The following is a 21,297-nucleotide window of genomic DNA, read 5'->3' as shown; positions in this document are numbered from 1 at the left end:
TTCGATGCAGTATCAGACGTCCTAGACACAGTGATCAGTCAAGACAAAGAAAGAAAAAGCATAGAAACCACAAAGGGAAAGTAAAACTCTCACTGTTTGCAGCTGACATGATACCATACATAGAAAAGCCTGAGGTCTCCACCAAAATCGTTTTAAAGACTATGAGAGGTACTGAATGAATTCAGTAACATTGCAGAATACAAATCCAGGATCCAGTTGCATTCCTAACAGCAATAATGAGAAATCCAAGAAGGAAAATGTTAAAACCCCTTTTACAATCTCATGAAAGAGCATAAAATACCGAGGAAGAAACTTAACCGCAGAGGGTGGAGACCTGTCACCTGACCACTGTCAGTCAGGAAGAAAGAGACTCAACAGGGTGCAGATCCGTGGATGACACTCTGTGTCTCTGGGATGGAGGAGTGACGGGGCCAAACCGTCAGATTCACGACGAACCTTGTGAAATAGAAACAGAAACTAGGGCCTTCTTCTCAGAAGTGCAATTAGTCCTAAAGTCCATGTGGATCCAAAAACATCCAGAATACCAAGGAAATCTCGAGAAAGACCAGAATTGGAGGCATGGCGCTCCCTGACATCAAAGTGCCAGCACAGGAACAGACTCAGAGTTCAGTGGGACAGAACAGAGAGCCTGGAAATGAGCCCTCACTCATTGATCAATGAACTTATAACAAAGGAGGCAGGAACAGACAATGGTTACCCCGCTCCTAAGACAACACAGTTCCTTAAACATGTTGGGAAAACCAGACAACTGTCTGCAAAACAATGTAAGTGGATCATTTCCTTATACCTGTACAAGAATAAAAACAAAATGGATTAAGCATTTAAATGTAAAACCTGAAACCATGAGAGTAAAAAAAATCCTAAGCAGTAAACTTTCTGGCACCACTCAGTGATGTGGATGTGTCTCCTCGGGAAAGAATAACAACCAGAAAAAGGAACAATGGGACCACATCAAACTGAGATGGTTTTGCAAAGAAAATCACCAACAGCACAAACACAAGCTACTGGATGGAAGAAGACTTTTGCCAATGATGCATCCAATAAACCATTAATACCCCAAATTTATAAAGAACTCAGACAGTTTAACACTAAAAAACCCAAATAATTTGGTGAGAAAATGGGCACTAGACAATTCTCCAAAGAGGAGGTGTGCAAGGTCCGCACACAGGGAGGGGAATCGCCTCTCTGCTCAGAAGATGTGGTGTTGATCTATTCTCCAACTGATGTGTATGTGGTGAGTTCAGGTTTTTCTATATTACAAACAATTCTGTAATCAACATTCTTACATGTAAATCTTTAAGACACACACTTCATAACACACCCCACCATTTTAACATTATTTCCCTAAGTGACGACCTGCTAACTTATGTGTGACCGCAGATAAACAGCCCGTTTGGTTCACAATTCTAGACACTAACTTCAAAAGAAGCTCATCTGGCCTTCGGACATTCAGTCCTGGAGACGTGCTGACCCCGCCCAGTCATCAGAACAGACCTGTGTTGTTTGCTCACTGCACCTTTGATGCAGAACAACCAACACCCTCCTTTCCATGTCTTTGCTGAGTTTTTTTTTCCTTTCTACTTTTTCCTTACAAGAATACCTCCCTGTGTCCAATTCTCAGGTGGGATCCCTACCTTCTCAATCTGCTGACCGTTGAATAGACCTGTTTTCCTCCCACAAGTCCCTGCCTCTCTATTCTTGCCTTATGAGCACCAGGCAGCCGACCCTGGGTTTGGTCCCCATCTCTCTTCTCGAATATCTAGGAACACGCTTTCTGGGATGAGCAGGAGACCCTGTGAGGGGCCTTGCTTCTCTCTGACCACAGGAAGTTCCTAGACATGGGCAGGTATCCAGCAACCCGGTCCCAGGTGTCTCCCTCCCAGTGTCCCAGTGCAGACTTACCTGCTCTGGCTGCACACTCCCCCTGTGCCCTCACCTGCAGGCTCACAGGGCCACACTCCTTCTCTGGGGGAGGGGCAGCTGCAGGCTCCCCCAGCTTCTCAGCCTCCCTCCTAAGAGGGCCCTGGCTTTCACCAGCTCCCTCCAGTTTCCTTGGGCTCTCCCAGCTGAAAGTCACAGAGCAAAGGTACTGGATGGTTCTCTATCATAGGTTAGTCTTTGACCTGGAAGGAAGGGTAGGGTCCAAGAAAGGTTCTTTGCTGGAAGAAAGAGAGCAAAGTCCCTCTTTGAAACACTTGTTTTCTGAGTGGCTCAGAGCCCTGTGTCTTATCAGTTGCTGGGTGGACACCAACAGGCTAGTTAGGCATGAACTCAGACTTCGTGTTAGATAGAGAGATGTCAACCAGCTCCAGCCCCGACTCCCACCCTGTGGGTCTCTCTGTGTGGTCTACTGCTGGGATCACTCCTGGGTGTGGGTGTGTGTGAGCAGTCTCTCACTAGGTGCACCTGCTTTAGGACAAATGAGCACATGACAATGTGTGAGGAGAGGAAAGGGTGCGAGGATAAAAGGGTCACTGTGATCATTTGGTAACGTCTTTGACAGCAGAGCCCAGTGAAGCCGGGACAGAGAGGGCACAGACCCACAACACCTGCCCTGGCTCCTGTGACACTCGGTTCTCAGATCCTGTCCAAGCAGCATCACTTTCCCGTTCCCACGGGCAGTCCTGTCAGGGACCGATGGGCAGGTCCCACGTTTCTCAGAGAAGGTTCCCGTGGGGCGTTGCTGAGAAGGTCCACGGGGCCTCTGAGCCTCATCTGAGCTCCACTTGGGTTTCCGGGTGTGCTGGCTTCTCCTCTGCAGCAGGACCTCTGTTCTCTGAGGTTGGACGGGAGAGGCTGGGAATGTGTCTGTTGGGGACTTGGGGACCAGCAGGGTCTGCCCATGGCCTGGGCCTCCAGAGAGTCTATTGCAATCGTGCTTCAAAGCAAACACCCAGCATCTCAGAGACTCTGTGCACATTTTCTTTCCCCACCACCAGTCTGAAGCACACGGGGCACAGCTGGTCCCATGGGCTCGCCTGGGCTGGGCTGATGCACTTGGACTCCAGGCTGCAGGTGGCATCTGGCCAGCTCCATGGGTCTCTCCATTCCTGGTCCGGAAGCTACAGGACTCCTGCTGCATCTCTCTCCCCTCTTCTCCCCGCCCTTCATCTCACCTTTCTCACCTCAGTGAGGGGGAGGGACCGGACCCACCTTCCTGAGGGCGGCAGGGGTGGGAGAACGGGGTTCACGTTCAGAAGGTCTCAGCTCTCCAACCACACCCTGGGTGTCAGAACATGTTACTGGGGAAAACAATGCAGACTTTTCTCATGTAACTAAAAGCACTTAGTTTGGGATGAGGTGGTGTCTGTAGTCCTCCTTCTAGTCATTTTTTTCTCTACTGGGAACAGGGGACATCCACAAACTATTCAGGGACAAGTCACAGCTACAGGAAATGGGAATGTCAGCATCCACAGAGAAGGTCTCACTGGGATGCAGCCAGTCCAGTTGAAGCAGGAGGAAAACAAAGTTCCTACTAAGTGCTCCCTGGATCCAGCCCCGCCAGAGCTCCTGCAACACCAAGGGGCAGCTCTAAGCCATGGTCCAGCAACAACCCTGAGGTGTTTCAGGTTTGTGTCCAGATCTGCAGCTGAGGCACAATCCCAGCCACACACTCTATAGCTGGTGGGGATAGCTTCTTCTAGCATCCCATCAGAAATCTTGCACAATCCCAGAATGCCTCGCTTTGTTGTCACGTACCCTGAATTCAGCAGGACCCCAGTGTTACTCAAAAGGAAAGTACTGGCTGAACTACTCTTGGATGGGTTAACCCCAGCACTTGTGTTCCCAATGAGTAAAACCCCTTACCCCACATGTGGGGCACGGACCTCGAAGCCCCAGCTCAGGGTTCTGATCCTCAGCTGAGTCTCAGTGAGTCTGCCTTTGCTTTAATCAGTGTCCCTGGTCCGAATTCTTTTATATCTGGAGACAAGGACTGAGAATCAGGGTAACACATTCATCTAAGACTGGATTACAAGATGGGTTGCAGCAGGAACTATGTGGTCCTCAAAGCCAAAAATCTGTAATATCAAGAAGACAAAGAAGAAGAAGAAGAAGAGGGTGGAGAGAGAGAGAGGAGAGGAGAGGAGGAGCAGCGGGAGGGGGGGAGGGGGAGGCGGAGGATGAAGAGGAGAAGGAGAAAAAGAAGAAGAAGAAGTAGGAGAAGAAGAAAAAGAAGAAGCAGCAGCAGCCACTGCCCCAGGTCCATAGTCTACAGAGAAAGATTTTCTTGTAGGTTATTGGTACCTCTTGTGTACAAAAAAGGCCCCACTTTTTAAACCTGAGAAGCTAAGGGGAGGCAGGAACGGCGAAGCCTACAATTGGCTTATGAAATTGGGAGTATGTGCCTGTTTGCCTCCCCAGGAAGCAGCACCTTCACCCCCAGAGAGCACAGCATTGCTCCTCCAAGGGGACCGGCCCTCCTCCTCCCCCTCCTGCACCAGAGTGTTGCAGCAGCAGGGGGAGTTGAATGGACAGAGGGGCTTGTCAGTCTAACTAGGGGGTGGGCCCACTGATAGTTCGAGATATCTTGGGAACTTGACTGTCTATGTTAGGTTTTTTAAAAACACCTTTGTCAATTTTTTTTTGAGGGGGAGGCTGGCAGAGAGAGAGAGAGAACTATCAATGTGACACAGAAACATCGATTGGGGGCCTCCCATAAGTAACCCAATGGAAGATCAGACCCTCAACTAGGTAAGTGCCCTGACCAGGAATCAAACACCAAGCCCTCTGGTGTGTGGGGACGATGCTCCAAATAACAAAGCCTCACCTTCCAGGGCTGATCAGCTCTTTTGAAAAAGCCCCTGATCTGTCCCAGACCCAAGCTGCTATAACCCCAGGGGAGAACCATGCTCTCTCTGTGCGCCCAACTCACCCTGATTCATCACGTGAACTAGAAAGACTGACCCACAACCCAGGTCCTCACCAGCACAGCATCTCCTAGGATGAAGGCTTTCAGGTGAGGGTGCGTGTGTGGGTCTGTGTGTGAGACAGAGAGAGAAAAAGGAGAAGAGGATGGAGAGACTGAGAGGCAGTGAACGTGAGTCCGAAGACATCTCTTTTTCCCCAAAGACAGGAGACACCATGCCAGGGATCATCAGTCTCCTCAGACGACCTGTTTTGTCTGCACACTGGTCCCACTCCCAGCCCTTGGCTCCTACACCTCGCCCCCTATGCCCCCGACACCAACCTACTTACAATCATCAGCAATAGATTAGTGAGGCTTCAAGGTACTTCTGGAAGGAGAAATAATAAATTAACCAACCTCAGGGACCCAGTCAAAGAGCCTTGCTGGTCTCCTGAGGAGAAGAGGACGGTTCACCACCATCTCTCCTCTCTGTCCTCATCAGAAAGGTGCCCTCACTGTCTCCACTTGTGAGCATCCTGAGGCTCTGAAGCCATGGGGGCTGGGAGCTCAGAGTCCCAGGGAGGTGGGCAGTCACCCCCCCTGCACACAACTGGCCTTCGTCATTCTGCAGGAAGAGGGGTTTCATGGCTGTGTTTGTAGAACAAGGGGGAGGAACCCCAGTTTTCTAGGCCACAGGCCCTGCAGAAGGAGTAAGTGCAGGGGAGGCAGAGAGAGTGGGGCAGCTGCAGCCACAGCAGGGGGTTGGGGGGAGGGGGGGCTTTGGGGAACAAAGGCTCAGGGTTGCCCTGGGTGGATGCTCCAAGCAGGGGTGAGCCCCTCTCTACCTCCAACTGTTGAGCACCAACCCTCTCAGGCAGGTGCAAGTTAAACCATTGCCCCCAACTGTTTTCACAAACTGCCCCTGAAGAAAAGGCTGCTCTCCCTGGGGCCGCTCTGACTGGGGTCAGATGAAGACCAGGGTTGGGGGTGAGGGCTTCCAGGGAAGCCACAGACAGGACACCCAGTGGCAGTCCCTGGATGTGGGTTGGCATTGAGAAGGGACAGACGATGCCCAAATAAGGAAGAAGGGAATTCTCACAAAGTCAATTCCCCAACAGAAAGTGAAACCAGAATTGCCTACTTTTCTGGACTTTGAGTTTTGAGATGCCTCTCGCTCTGTTTCATTCTGCAACAAATCAGTGACCACAGTGGCAACAAGTCAGTGGAACAAATCAAGTCTGGAACAAATCAGTGAGCACAGTGAGCTCATGGGGTGATCTGACCACAAACCCCTAACTGATAGGTCACGCCCCAGGCCAACACCTCTTTAGTAAAAGGTTAGCCTCACTTTGAGCAAACCCTGTTCGCTGTCCTCGGGCACCTGGATTAACCTGCGTTTGAGAGGCCAGAAGTCACCCTGTTCTTCAGACCCCTGGGAGAGTGATCGCCCTCCAAGGAGCTTGGGGTCTTGTTCCCTCTCCTTTCTCACACCTTCTCGGCATCCTCTGGTCCCCCCTCAGGCCACACACAGAGAGACGCTGCACACCTGTCTCTCTCCAGGGCATTCAGCTCTTCCCCCTCACAATGACGTCAGTTTGCCTCAAATTAACCCTCATAAAAACTGTCTACAGGGTTCCACATTCTCACTGCGACAGACACGAGCATCCAGCCTTCTATTCAGCCAGACATAACAAATTGATCAATGCCATAGCATTTATTTTGCTTTCCAAAAACATTATTTTTCGCAAAACATTTTATTTTCATTAGAATGTGATCAGTTAACCAATACCATTTAAGTGCATATAAATAAATATGTCTTCATAGCTTTTTCAGTCCAATATAGCAAATATTGTCAGGTGTAAGTGAAATGAGCAAAAGCTGTCCAGGGAGCTCAGGAATTCTGAAGTTTTCAGTGCATCCTGAGAATAAGGAGCTGCAGACTGCTGGCCTCCCCACTGACCCTGACCTTGGATGAATGTGGTTCACACTCATCTGTTCAGCCAGGACCTTCAACCTGGGGCCATCCTCACTGACTGAGGAGATTTACTGCAGGGACACCTGACACAGGCCAGATCTGGGATGTCCTTGTCCATTATCCCCTGTCCTTGTCTGTCACTCTCTGCACCTGGAGCGTCACTCACTGTGAGGGCTGCAACTCTGGGGGAGGGTGGGGATGGACCTCCTGGTGCCAGACCCCTGGCTGTCATGGTGGGGCCACCACACCAACAGTCTGGGCCCTCCAAGCTCTCAGCCCACCTTCCTCTACCTCTGAACTCAAATGTGGCTCCTCACCCCTCAGGTCCTGGTGCATCACACTGCTGTCCTCACCCCGAGTCCACAGTGTCTGGTGTCACCTCAGGTCCCACGGTGACAGGTCACCCAGATGTCAGAGCAGCAGACTGTCAGCATGTCCCACATTGTCCTTGGTTAAGAGACACAAGGAAGCACTGGGTCTCCTGAGACTGGTCCCTGCCCCATGGGGACAAGCTCACCAGCTGCTAAAGGAACAGCCTGAAGGGGGGGCGCCAGGATTGGACAGGGGGTCCCAGGCTGTGGAGCAGGTTCTCTGCGGTGCCCAGAGGGAGGGGCCGAATCCCCTGGGTGCTGTGCTCCATGAGCAGAGATGGCCAGGGCTTCTCTCCTGGGCTCTGAGAGCAGGGTGCTGGCCTTCATGGAAGTGCTGGGTCCCTGCTCCATGAAGAACCAGACCACTCTTAGGCACAGTGACCCCCTGGGCCCCAGTGAATGCTGGGCAGAGGAAGAGGGGACTGTCAACAGACCCCAGCCTGAAGAAGGACTTCAGGGGTTCAGAGAAGTGCCAATGGCAACACGTGTCCGTGAGTGATCTGTTCCTCCAATAATAGAAGGAGACATCTCCAGATTCATAGTCCAGGAAGATGGCCACCCCCAGGGAAGGCGCTCCTTCAGGGGAAGGGTCTCCTCAGGAGAGGAGAGGACCCGGCACTGGTGTCCAAACAGCTCCAGGGCCCAGAAGCCACTCTGAGGGACCACCCGGGCCTCCACCTCCCTCTGCACATGGTCTGTGCAGACCCCACAGCCTCTCGGTCACCTTCTCCATAACTAGCTCCCAGTCACATCACCTGAGGGAAGATGTCCCCACCTAAGACACATGGATGGAAGGAGAATCTCTTGGGGAACTCAGGGAGGATCTGCCTGGAGGGTCCCCCAAGCACCCTCCTTTGGTCCTGGGATAGGAAGAGCTTGGGGTGAGCAGTGTCTGGGTGCAGGAGCATGTCAGCTGCACCCGAAATAACAGGGTGAGGTCTGGGTGCTCAGGGGGTCTGAGGCAGCTGGAAGACGCCCCCATGGGGTTGGACCTCCATGAAGGCCCTGTGGTCCCAGACCCTGGGCAGCTCACAGAGGAGATTCCCTGGGGCTACACCTGCACGTGCTGAGTGAGGGGGCAGGGCCTCAGGGAGAGGACACCTGGGCACTAAGAGAGCAGAGAGGTTAGCAAAGGAGCTGACATGAACGTCTCCCACTTTGTCTCCACATCCTGAGATATGCCCCACTTTTTAAGACAAACACATGGTCTCTGGGACTCTTTTCGGTTGCAGACTTTCCAAATTGGTTTACTACATGAGAGACCCTGTGGCCTCCACATCCCAGTGAAGCTCTTCAAGCCACTCACCCGCCCCCAGAACAGGGGACCTGCTGCCTGATGAGGAACCACTGACCTCTAGTCAGTGATGTCTGCTCCCTCCTCTGCACCCATTGCTCTTGCCCCAAACCCTCAGGGAGAGAGTCCCTCGCAGGTGCGGCCCTACCAGTCCCTAGTTCATGGCTGATTTTCTTGTGAACAAAGGGTGTCAGACTCATTAACAAATACCTTCATTTTGGTCACCTGGTAGGGCTGAGGAGACAGAAGAGCAGAAGCACCTGTGGTCACCATTGGAAGGACGAGATGAATGAAAACCAACAACCATCACTGTCCCAGCTGAGCCGCCATCACTGTGGCCTGGTCACTGCAACACCCTCCTCCCTGCTTCTGCTCCAATCCCAGCCATGGCTCCTGTCTCACTGAGACTCAGCCAGAGGCTCCCTGTGACCTGCTTTGCCCCGGCTGCTCTGGACCCCGTCCAGGTCTGCACTCCCCTCCTGTGATTCTCCCTGCACTCAGTCCTTCCACCCACACCTGCCTGTGGATCCCTGGAAACTGCCAGACGCCCTGTGGCCTCAGGCCCTGAGCACCTGCCCCTCCTGCTCCCTCACTGCCCCTCCCTCACTTGCCATGTTGCCACCTTTTTAAAAAAATATATTTTATTGATTATGCTATTGTAGTTGTTCGCCTTCCCCCTCTTATCTCCCTCTGCACTGCACACCCCCTACCACCCACATTCCCCTTCTTTCATTCATGGCCATGGGTCATACATAGAAGTCCTCTGGCTTCTGCATTCCCTATACTATTAACCTGCCCCTGTCTATTTTCTACCTAAGATTTATGCTACTTGTTCTCTGTATCTTCCCCCCTCCCCCTCCCACTCCCCTGTTGATAACCCTCCATGTGGTCTCCATTTCTGAGGTTCTGTTCCTGTTCTAGCTGTTTGCTTAGTTTGCTTTTGTTTCTGTTTTAGGTGTGGTTGTTAATAACTCTGAGTTTGCTGTCATGTTACTCTTCATATTTTTTATCTTCTTTTTCTCAGATAAATGCCTTTTACATTTCCTATAATAAGGTCTTGGTGGTGATGAACTCCTTTAACTTGACCTTATCTGAGAAGCCCTTCACCTGCCCTTCCATTCTAAATGAAAGCTTTGCTGGATAGAGCAATCTTGGATGTAGGTCCTTCCCTTTCCTGACCTGGAATACTTCTTTGCAGCCCCTTCTCACCTGTAAGGTCTCTTTTGAGAAATGAGCTGACAGTCTCATGGGAGCTCCTTTGTAGGTGACTGTCCCCTTATCTCTTGCTGCTTCTAGGATTCTGTCCTTCAGTATAATCTTGGCTAATGTGATGAGGATGTGCCTTGGTGTGTTCTTCCTTGGGTCTGGCTTCTTTGGGACTCTCTGAGCTTCCTGGACTTCCTGAAATTCTATTTCCTTTGCCAGACTGGGGAAGTTCTCCTTCATTGTTGCTTTGAATAAGTTTTCAATTTGTTGTTCCTCCTCTTCTCCTTCTGGCACCCCTATCATTCGGATGTTGGGACGTTTAAAGATGTCCTGGAGGTTCCTAAGCTTCTTCTCATTTTCTTGAATTCTTGTTTCTTTATTCTTTTCTGGGTGAATGTTTCTTTCTTTCTTGTGGTCCACACCGTTGATTAGAGTCCCAAGTTCCTTCCCATCACTCTTGGTTCCCTGTACATTTTCCTTTATTTCACTTTGTATTGCCTTCATTTTTTCATCTAATTTGTGACCAAATTTAACCAGTCCTCTGAGCATCCTGATTACCAATATTTTGAACTGTGTATGTAATAGGTTGGGTATGTCTTTGTCACTTGGTTGTATTTGTTCTGGAGCTTTGGTCTGTTCTTTTACTTGGGCGTTTTTTTGTTGTTATCGTTTTTATCTGGCTGCCTGCTCTGTATAAGGGGTGGAGCCTGAGGTATTCACCAGGGCTGGGCAACCCACATGGCTGAGTTGTGACACTCTATGTGGGGGAGGGGTCCCAGAGGAACAAATGGCACTTGCTCTGCTCTCTGCCGGATTTCAGTTACTTCCCCTGCTACCCACAAGCAAAGTAGGCTCTTCTGGTGCTGATACCAGGGTGGGTGGGCTTGTGTGCATTCTAGGACCCTGTGGGTCTCTCCAATGAACTCTCCTGTGAGAAGGGGAGTTTCTCCTGCTGGGGCCTCAACCCCCACAGGTGTTTTCAGTTAGAGGTTTGAGGCTTTATTTCCCTGGTCTGGGACCGAGGGTTGCAAGGTCTGGCTTCCTCCCCAGGCGTTCTTTCTGCTTTATCTGCCCGTGAATGTGGGACCACCTGCTCTGCCAGTGGCTGCCTTGCCCGCCCCGGTCCTCCCCCACTGCTTGGCAGAGAGTCCTCTCTGCCCAGGTGTCCCTCTCAGACCCCCCTACCTGTTTGGATGGATGTTTCTTCCTTAACGCCTTCGCGGCTGGACTTCCATGCAGTTCGATTTTCTGTCAGTTCTGGTCCTTGTTTTTTTTTTTTTAATTTTAAATGGTTGCTCTCCTGCTTTTGGTCACGGGGGGAGGCACAGTGTGTCTACCTACACCTCCATCTTGGCAGGAAGTCCCAACCCTCTCGTCGCCCTTTTAGTGAAGCCTTCCCTCACCTTTGTAGTTACATCCCAGCTCCCCTGCCTCCAGCCCTGCAGACACTCTCACCTGATTCACTTTTCTACAGCATCATCATCACCTGACACCATAGTGTAACCAGTTATGTTACTGGTGGCTTTACCTAAGTTTTTTGAAGATTCCCTTCTGTTTCTCTACAATGTGAGACCCTAAGGGAAGGGGGGTTCATGCATTTTGTTCTTGATTTACCTCCTGCTTCAAGAACTGAGCCTTGAATGTATGTGATCCTTGTAAAGTGTTTGATGAGTGACTTTAGGAGTGTTTGTAGCTATAAACTGTCCTAGTCCTGTGTGTGGAAAACCCCACGGGCAGGAGGGGAGGCCTCAGCATCAGCACCATCAGGTGCAGACAGCCCCCTCCCCCACCACTGTTCAGGTGTGTGACTGCTCTGAATACACAGACTTAGCTGCAGCATCAGAAGCACAACAGGGACAAACTATCAGATTTGCCCTCAGAGATGAGGCTCTGCCTCCTGGGACAGGAGACTGATGCTCCCTGTGAGGAGGGGAGAGGCCTCAGCTCAGCTGCAGCCTCAGCTCCTCAGGGCCCTGGACCCTCCCAGCCCTGCCCCTCCACCAGCCCCACTAAGGCTCCCAGTGTCTGCTGAGGGTCCTACCTCCTAGGGATAACCCCCCAGAGGGCATTCCTCACAGACTGGTCCTGGATAATCACAGTCGTGGTGACCCTGTGGAGGCCATCTGTGTCCTTGGTGTGAGCTTCCTCCAGGGCCGGCATCATCTCACCATAGGGGTCTCTCCACACTGCGTGAGGCTCGGGGTACCACCCTGTGGAGGTGGGCTCCAGCCAGACGCCCCAATCCTCGTGGCACTTTATCTCAATGAGGGGCTTCGACCCTATACTTGGGAACAGACAAATAGTCTAAAATACCTAACCCTGAGGCATGTGACAGACAAGGACCCTTGGAGATCACTGAGCAGCAGGAGGGGTGCACTTCGTGGGGTTCCATCTCCTCCCCTGCTCATGGCTCCCCTGAGCTCACCCTACTGCTCAAGACTCAATGCCCATTGCTCAGCGGACACACCCACTCACTCAGCCCTCTGGCAGGGGGAAGCCACGCTGAGAGGGTAGAGGGGATGCTCCACCAATATCTCTGGGGGGCCGTCAACGCTGCAGCGAGCTCACGAGCAACAGCCCCACCAGCAGTGACTCCACAACTGGACCTCTGTTCCCATGTCATTCCCTTCTCCTGACTCGTTCCCCCACATCTTTCCCAGGGAGAATGACCACAGCTGTTTCCACCCTGGAGTGCTCTCAACTCTTCTGACAGCAGCAAGAAGGGCCACCCGCGTCCCGTCACTGCGGGACCCTCAGCCCTGCCAGCCGTCAGAGTCAGCAACACAGACGCATCTGTGGGTCCCCCAGAAAGGACGCAGCCTGCTGCACCTGACTTCAGATTCGTGAGGGCCATGCTGGACTCTGACCTACAGAGATGTGAGACAATACATGTGTGTTGTATTCGCCCATGAGAGGTGAGGTTGTTCATCACAGCAGCAACACTTAAACCATGACAACGAGGATTTGGTAGAAATGTGCCAAGGAGCTCACCTGTGAAACGGCTGAGTTAACTGAGGGACATAAATCTAGAAAGACCTCCGTTGAAGCTTAAGATTATTCACAAATTTATTTAACAAATGTGACCTGACACCCACATGTGGGAGGAGGGGACACATAATGAACAGTCACAGTGACCATGATGATGAGGAAGAGCACCCTTCCCCCAGGACCCACAGGTGACAGGAACTTCAGAACCTCAGTGGGTGATCAGCGGTAGGTGGCCCTGTCCTGGACATGGGTTCCACCACCCAAATAAAATTCCACTGATGCCCGTCTGATCCCTTCCATCCACAGTCCTGCTCACAGAGAACCTTCAGGTGTGAGGTAGGAGGTTGGGTCTATTCTGTGCTCACGGGTCACAGATTGGTTTAAAAAGTGGTCACCGGTCCCTTCTCAGCCCTGTGTGAGGGGTCACTGTGAATTTATCCTCTGGACCACGGTGTCCTGCAGAGTCAGTCTGTGAAGGGGTTGACCATGGCTGTGACAGTTGACCTTGAAGGATCCAGGAGGGGAGTGGCCTCAGAGTCACCTCCAGTGACCTTTTCCCTTGGTGTCCTGGGAGGGACCCTCAGGGCTGCCCATGATCCTGCCCAACAGGACAATGGGCTACAAAGGGACAGGGAATGGACATCATCCAGCACCACTGTCTTTGTAGGGAGGACAAAGGACATTGACTTTGCAGCTTCCCACAGGGGGTTGTGAGGATTCTGAAGGAGAGTCACCTGAAGAAGTTAGCACAGCCCTAGTCCATGTGAAGTCCCCTATAAATGTCAGCTCTGGTTGTTCAAAGCTGGCGAGTTACCTCTGGAAGCTGAGTCTTCCTGCCTCTGTGTCCTTAATCCCATGTGGAAACATCGAATGAGTGTTAGTGAAGTCCGTCACTCTGTATGCTTGTAGTAAGTGATTTCCTGCTGAGACGTTTCGAGGTTCAGGAGGCCCTCAGCTCCAGGCTGGGCAGCGAGAAGCAGAGGCGTTTCTTCAGCCTGAGAGTCCCCATTCCCGTCAGCTGAGCCCGGGTCCACGGGGTTGTTCAGGGAAGGGTCAGGCACAAGAGACCTCCCCACCGGTTTTTGCGGTGGGCAAATAATCAAGGGAGTAGGGTCCAAGGTCCGAGTCTCAAAAACAGGCCTCAGAGGCCCGGAAAAGGAGGTGTGTGGGAAGGTGAAAATGTGAGACCCACTCATGGCATTGTAGAACGAGACCTCCCCCTGCTCATAGTCCAGGAAAACCCCTACCCTCTCAGGAGGGTGGACAATTGTCAGTTTGGTCCGAGGGTCGGTGAGACCACGGTAGTCACTCCCATCGGACCTCCTCATTCCCCAGAATCCATTCTCGGGTATCATTTTAACAGGAAATCTCCTCTCCACATTCTCCCTACACACCCCGATACACCACTGTTTCCTGTCCCCGACATTCACCTCCCAGAAATGTCTTCCTGACACGAAGCTCTCACAGCCCAGCACACAGCGATTCCCAGAAAATCGCCTGGGGTTGTCTGGCAGGTCCTCCCATTTCTCTACCCACTGCAGGCTCCTCTTGTCCTCAGAAATGAGGAAGGCGCGGTGAGCTGTGTCTGTCTCCAGAATCACGTCCGCTGCAGGGGGTTCGGGATGGGGGAAGGTCAGCCATGCTGCCCAGACATCAGAGCCTCAGCCTTCAAGACCTGGGTCTGGGCACGAGGCTAAGTCCACAGCCTGGAGCCCTCAGCCTGCCCTGGACGTGACCCTCAGCCATGCTGAGAGATCCCCAGGTGTCTTGTGTTTGCTGAGGAAGGGGAGTGAGCAGACTTGGGGCCAACTCTATTGTGTTTGCATCCCCAAAATGTCCCTGCGCACCGTGCTGTAAAGTCACACGGATTTAAGTGTCAGCCCTGGCTCTGCCCCTGAGCTGGGTGATGTCCTTTTCTGCACAGTCTCTGTCTCCACAGACACCAGCTACAGAATATCTTGACTTCAATATCCTGTCTGTGAATGGGGGTAAAACACTAATCTCTGTGTTGGAATAAGAAAACTAATAGTACGTTTAGTCGGAGGCCAGGCACAGCAGAAGTGCCTGGTGTGATGTCAGATACCATAACCCTCTGTGCTAGGGGTCAGGTTGGGGCTCCACGTGGCTGGGGTTCACTGTCGCTTGTCCCCACCCCCTCTGGCCCAGGAGTCAGTCCTCCATGGACAGAGTCCCTGGGTCCCTGGACTCTGGTTACTGTTGGGTTTGGCCAAGGGGAGGCCCAGGCTGAACACGGGAAGGAGGGAGGAGAGGAGGCCAGCGCTGACCCCCACGCCCCCAGGGAGATGCTCCACCACAGCACCCCCTCCCAGGGGACCCTCCCTGAGCCCCAGCTGCCTCCTCCAGGCCCCATTGAGGCCTCCCTGTCACCCTGCCTTTGACCCAGAAGTGGTCACAGCTCCCACTGCTGTGAGCCCTGGGGGATCATGTGTCCTTGTTGGTTTCCCTTAATGCCACCCAGCCTGTCACTGTGAACACATCCAGCCCCATCTCTGTGTCATGGGTTTCTTCCACCTCTTCCTGCTGTGACCTCTGACCCACCTCTCTGTCCTCAGCCAATTCACCAAAGCCTCCGGGAGACAACAGTTTGTGTTCCTTACACACAGGCACGAGCACTTTTGTGTGTTACAGCCAGAGAGAAGGGAGCACCAAGGTCACCTCCACATTGGCGATCATGTGGATTATAAAGGATCACCTGTCACAAGGCCACCAGGAGGTGAGGCTTGTGCTGCCACATTCTGTGTCCCTGTTCCTGTCAGTCATGAGTGCCCGAGGTACAGTGTGAAGAAGGGCTGTGAGGGGTGTGTAGTCAGTGAACCATCTGGGCAGGTTGGGGGGCCTCTGTGCTCTCTGACCCTGAACCCCTGAGAGTGAATCAACCCACAACACAGTCTGTTCTAGTCCGAGGAGTTGCCTGCCTATTTCCAAGTCCTAAGATGCCTTCCACTGCCCTGACCCCTGTAGCTCACTTGGATGTGCTTCATCCCACACAGCTAAGGGTTGTAGGTTCGATTCCAGGCCACTGCACATGCCTGGGTCCTGTGTCCATGCCCAGGGTTGGGGGGCACACTAGAGGCAGGGGGTGGATGTTTTCCTGTCACATCGATGTTTCTCTCTCTCTTTCTCCCTCCCCACCCTTCTACCTATAAATAAAAAAATAAATAAACAAATAAATAAATAAATATCTTTACATGAAGGAAAGATACCTTCTCCTCACTGTGGTCAGTACCATTAGACAAACACCCCCTTCAAACAGGCCTTCTGTTTCCTGTGCGTGTTCTGACCAACACACAGTCATTATCTCACTGAGTCCTTGTCCCAACCCTCACAGAGCAGGAATGAATCTGGAACACACCATAACTGGAGGACACACAGGGGCAGAAGGGGCAGTAGCTTGGTCAGGTCACCCCCTCCCTCTCCCTGCAGCCCCTCCCTGCAGTCTCATCCATCCTGACTCTTCCTCCCACAGAAAACTGTGGACCCCAGGATAGTCCCTGTTCATTGTCTCTGGGTTCTGGGAAGCAGGTGGGCACACCTTTGAGACCACAACTTCAGGTCACACCCCAGAACTGTCCCAGACAAGAGTCCAAGAGAAAAGACAGAGCAGAGGCCCTCGGGGGCTGTCCTGGGGACACAGAGTGATCCACTCACCAGGCTGGAAAAGGGCCATCTTCCACTCTGGAAAGAAGGAGACACAGACAAGGACAGGTCATTCTCTCTGTCCTCCCCACACCCACTGTCCTCACTGAGCCTCTTCCCTCTCCTCTCCTCAGTCTCCTCCAATGTCCACTCTCCTAGGCTATAGCTCTGCTGACCAGGCTAAAACCTCTCCCAGTGCTGGGCTTCCCTGCCTCAGGCTGGGGCCTCTGGGACAAGGCCAGACTTTGCCGGGTGTGGGCATGTGCGTCATCAGGGTGAGGGGACGCTGGGTCTGGAAGGTACTCTCTGAGTGTCCAGACAGGAGGGGGTGGTTCACCCACAGAAAATGAGTCTCTGAGCTGGATGTGGTCACCCAGCAGGGAAAGGCCAGACATGCTTTTCACACGGGAACCAGGAAACAAGAGACCATCAGACTCACTCACCTGCATAGACCTGAGTCCAATCCTTACCTGCAATGGAGACAGACAGTCACCTGAACTGACATTTCTGAGTGGGTTCCTTTCTATCCTTCATGCCCCCCGTCACCTTCATGTTTACTCCCCACCCTCCCCACCTCTCTATCTGCCTGCTCCCTCCCTGGCCCCCCCTACTCTTTCCATCAGCTGCAGCTCAGGACCCCCAGGTGCCCTGCATGGACTGTCCCAGGGTCACCACACAGCTGTCCTGTCCCTGTCTGTGCAGCAGTCACCTCACATCCCCGCTGTAGCTTCTGAACTTTCAGTTACCTTCAGTCAACTGCAGTCAGAAAATATTAAATGGAAAATTCTAGAAATAAACAATTCATAACTTGTAGCCCACCCATGACACTGAGAAGTGTGAGGACATCTTCCACTGTCTGCTCCAACCTGCCCCTTCACGAATCCTCCCAGAGTCCAGCAGGTCCACCCTGGGTTCCCCCCCTTAGTCACTGAGGAGCGTCTCTGGGACAGGTGGACAGTCCCAGTATCACAGCACTGGTGGTCAGTCACCCCCATTTTACCCAGGAATGACCCCAAAGTGCAAGAACAGTGACACTTGCAATGCCTGAGAGCCAACGGGAAGCCTTCCTATATGTGAAGGGGAAAACGGCCCTGACTGTCCAGCTCAGTGGGTGGTGTGGTCAGGGCAGAGGCCCAGGCCCTGGTGGAGTGTGGGCGAGAGGCCATCCATTGGTGTCTGTCTCCCACATCAGTGTTTCTCTCCCTCACTTTACCCCTCCCTTCCCCTCTTTTGATAAGTAAATTAAAAATCTCTATTAAAAATTAAAAGAGAGAAAAATACCTCGTGTATTCAGTTGGGTGCTGTCTGAGGTCACACACCCACTGGGGGTCTTGGAGCCCACCCCTTGGATACGGGGTGACCACCGGACCTGGATGTTCCTGGGCATTTGCTCGCCCCGGGCACACATGTGTGCACCTGTGTACTAGAACCCATCCCCCTCAACTTCTATGAGTACCTTCCTCATCCAGAAACAATAGGGAAACCTAATGAGAACATTTCAGGTACTATTTTTGCAGTGGTTATGAACACTCAGTGACAACTGACATGGGCCACTCCTCTTTTTAAGACACTTTTCTCTCTTGTTCTCCTTTTCTTCCCAGAGGATCATACACTTCACGAACCAACCAGGGAGGGGAGGACTCACATACTGAGTCACCTCCCTGTCCCCTCTCCTTCCTGGGTCCTGGGGTACCTCCGCTCCAGCGCCCCCTGGTGGAGAGACACAGTAACTCCTTCCCCACTGAGGAACACCCCTGCCTGCTCCCCCATCTGGGTCCTCCTTTCCTCCTCGGGGGCCTTAGGGGTGAGCAAAGGGGAGGAAATATCAGAGCAGAGAGGCTGAGGAGCCACACTGGGTACTCACGTTCCAGGTACTGGACCTTTCTCCACCCTGCAGGGAACAATGCCAGGAGTTGGTGACTCAGGTCACTAGGGACCTCAGGAGGGGAGGGTGGAGGATAGCGACTTACTGAGCTCCTCTTGTAGGCTCTCTAGAAATGAAGAGAAAAAGAGTGTCTGATAGGGGGTTGTGGGGCGGGTCCCTGTGGTGTGTGCAGGCTGGGGCTGGGAAGTGGCGACCACCCACTGCGCCCCTCACCCTTGGTGCTTCGCTCCTGCTGCATCTCTGCCTCAGCTGCTTCTTTCTCTGTTCGCTCGCTCTCCATCTCCTTGGTCAGCGCCCGGATCTTCTTCTGTTGCCTAAGGAAGCACCACGCGCCCACCAGCAGCAAGGGCAGAGCAGGCAGGAACACCGCCAGGGCCACCGCCCAGGGCTCCACGCTCCAGAAGAATGTACCTGCCAATGGTTCCCATCAGCCTCTGGCCCTGAGGGGCATCTCAGGATGGAAAGTGATCCTTCCCTTCCCAAAGTGCCCTGAATTCTTCCACTCGCATAAAAGGACTGTTTCTTGAAACATCTTTTACACAGTCATTCAAGTGCACTCTCTCATCCCTCCATCCTCATTGATTACTTTCTCCTGAGTCAGCTTGATCTGGTGCTGAAGAACTTGAACCTGGGGCTGGTGGCCCCGGGTTCAAATCCCTTGTCTTCCACCGAACTAGCTCTATGACCTTGAACTAATAACTTGACCATCCGTTCCCGGTTCATTAACAATGCCCAGCTTATGAAGTGCCTGACACATAGGAGTGCCATGCAAGTGTTGGTTAAATTTAAAAATATATAAATATATTCTTGTATATTTTTCTGTACACCTGAGACAGCACTCTATACCAGTGGGTCCACCTGTTGGTTCCTTCTGTGCACCCTGGGTATCCATGACCTTGCCACTCAGCACAGGGAGCAGGTCTGTGTCTGCTCTCACAGGGCAGCGCCCACTGCACACACATCCCATCAGGGGCACCTGCACTGTCTCTGACTCTTTGCTGTTATAATTAATGGTACAGGAAATAACCTTTTATACGGGACATTTCACATAAATCTGATCTGTCAGATGGATTTTCGGAAGTGTGATTTTGTATTCATAAATGTGTATGTTGGATAAAGAATGTTCTATTACCCTTATAGAAATTGTGAAAATTGGACTAACAATATACCAAATAATGGGAACAAATGTCTAGAGTGACTGTCTACCCACAATCCTGCTGGGTGAATGTGTTCCCAACCACCTCCTTCTTTGTTTTGTTGACAATCTCACAGGTCAAACACATTTTTTTACTCAGTGAGATTGGATATTCTTATTGCCGAGAATTATTTCCTTTTCTGTGAATGAAAAATTCCTGACGTTTCTTCATTTTTCTACTTGAAAGTTTTACATTTCAAAGAAGTTAGCCCTTAGGGGTCTGTGACATAAAAACCTTCTTGGGGGAAGAAGCAGCAGGTCCGGGCTATGGGCTTTCTGTTCCCTAAAAAGACCAAGGTCAGCAGCAGACAAGGGTGCCTTCCCCCAGGGGACTCCCAGGAGCCCAGGGCACTGAGCAGGGCACTCACCTGCAATGGAAACCATGGCCGACCTTTCCTTGCTGAGCAGGGGGTTTCTGATGACACAGGAGACACCCCCTCGAGAGCTGACTCCCAGGATCACAAAGGCTGAGGCTGCATAAAGGCCCTGGGTGTCTGCAGCCTCTGTGGCCACCTCAGCAGGCAAGCTGTGTCCCCTGGTGTCTCTCCACTGGATCTGGGGCTCCGGGTACCAGCCACCTGATGTGCACTCTAGATGGATTCTTCCAGCCTTGTAGCCCTTCATTTCAATGTGGGGATCAGAGCCCAGGGCTGGGGAGGAACAGTGAGCCTGAATCAGGGGGAGCCCTCTGCACTGGTGAGGGTCTCCACAGCAGGGAGGGGCACCTCCACCCTGGATGAGCCCAGCAGGGATTCATCAGGAGCTGTTCCCAGAGGGAGCTGTGCAGGAGAGACTGACCCACCCAGTGACCACTGCCTGACCATGGCTGGACCCTCAGGGTGGATCCAGGGGGATCTGGGCCAGAGCAGACATGGCTTCCCCTAAATCCCTTAGAGACTGCTGGACCCTCCCCTCCCCCATGGCTGAGACATGCTGCTCCCAGGAACAGACTCCCCCCACCCTGGGCAAGCAGGGAAGCAGTTCCTCCCTAACTGAAACAGTGCACAGCCCAGGGCCCCAGTCCTTCCTGCCTCTCCTGTGTGAGCCTTTCTTCTATCCTGCCATGTGGGGGAAAGATATTCTCTTGTCTTTCTGCTGCCCAAGCCGAGGTCTGTGTAAATCCCCTTAGGAAACTCTCTATGTAACTAACAGCAGAATTGTCAGCCTCCTTTTCGGTTCTGTCACCCAGAGAAACACTCATCATACAGTTGTGGGGAGGGGAAATTGATGATGGGGAAGAGAGCTGCCCCAGGGCCAGGAACAGTGCAGCTGTTACCCCCCACCCCCACATCTGACCCCTAAACCAGAGGAGAGGGGACAGGAAGGGTTTTGATGACTTGAAGACCAAACTGAACCCAAGCACCTGTGTGCCCCCCACTGTGGGGGGCAAGGGGGTTCTCCCCCTCTTCCTGTTCCCCCCCTCCACTTCCCTGCTGAGACCTGGTGGGCGGCCTGAGGGACTCTTTCCTGCATTCAGGAGGAGCCCTTCCTGGGGGACAACCTGGGTCTGTCTCTGGCCTCAGAGGAGCAGGGATGGAGGCAGAGGGGGCAGGTGCTGGTGAGGAGCCGAGAGGGCTCTCAGGTGGGGGTGGAGCCTCTGTTCCTGACTCCACAGGAAAAGAGCACAGATCAAACCTCACTCACCTGCAACCTTCAGCTCCACCTGGGCTCCTGCAGAGAAATCTCCATCTTGGAAATAACACAGGTAGGTTCCTCCATCAGAGGCTTTGAGGTTGCGAATCTGCAGAGCAGCCTTCCCCACAGTGATGTCCTCTCTTAAAATCGAAGTTCTCCCTTGATATTCTGGTGCTGGTGTGTCTTCCTGCCCAGGTGCGTACCTGTGCACTACCTGTCTGGGG

At 52.6% G+C, this 21,297-nt stretch overlaps 1 protein-coding gene and 1 pseudogene across 1 annotated transcript; both read right to left on the bottom strand.

The window, feature by feature from the left end:
• Positions 1-7,355: 7,355 nt before the first annotated feature.
• Positions 7,356-9,121, bottom strand: LOC119002840 (butyrophilin subfamily 2 member A2-like; annotated as a pseudogene).
• Positions 9,122-13,333: 4,212 nt separating this feature from the next.
• LOC119002839 (butyrophilin subfamily 3 member A3-like) lies at positions 13,334-21,287 on the bottom strand (the record flags this gene model as incomplete). The annotated part of the gene is made up of 8 exons (XM_037068929.1): positions 13,334-14,307; positions 16,371-16,397; positions 16,802-16,828; positions 18,223-18,249; positions 18,329-18,349; positions 18,457-18,654; positions 19,807-20,088; positions 21,083-21,287. Coding segments are annotated over 8 exons (1,503 nt in total), but the record flags the coding sequence as incomplete, so codon positions are not given.
• Positions 21,288-21,297: the final 10 nt, after the last annotated feature.

The sequence above is a fragment of the Sturnira hondurensis genome, unplaced genomic scaffold, assembly GCF_014824575.4.
Source record: "Sturnira hondurensis isolate 20B ecotype Veracruz unplaced genomic scaffold, ASM1482457v3 Scaffold0018194, whole genome shotgun sequence".
Taxonomy (NCBI): domain Eukaryota; kingdom Metazoa; phylum Chordata; class Mammalia; order Chiroptera; family Phyllostomidae; genus Sturnira; species Sturnira hondurensis.
Note: the sequence above shows the minus strand (reverse complement) of the source record. Positions and strands in the feature narration are given on the sequence as shown.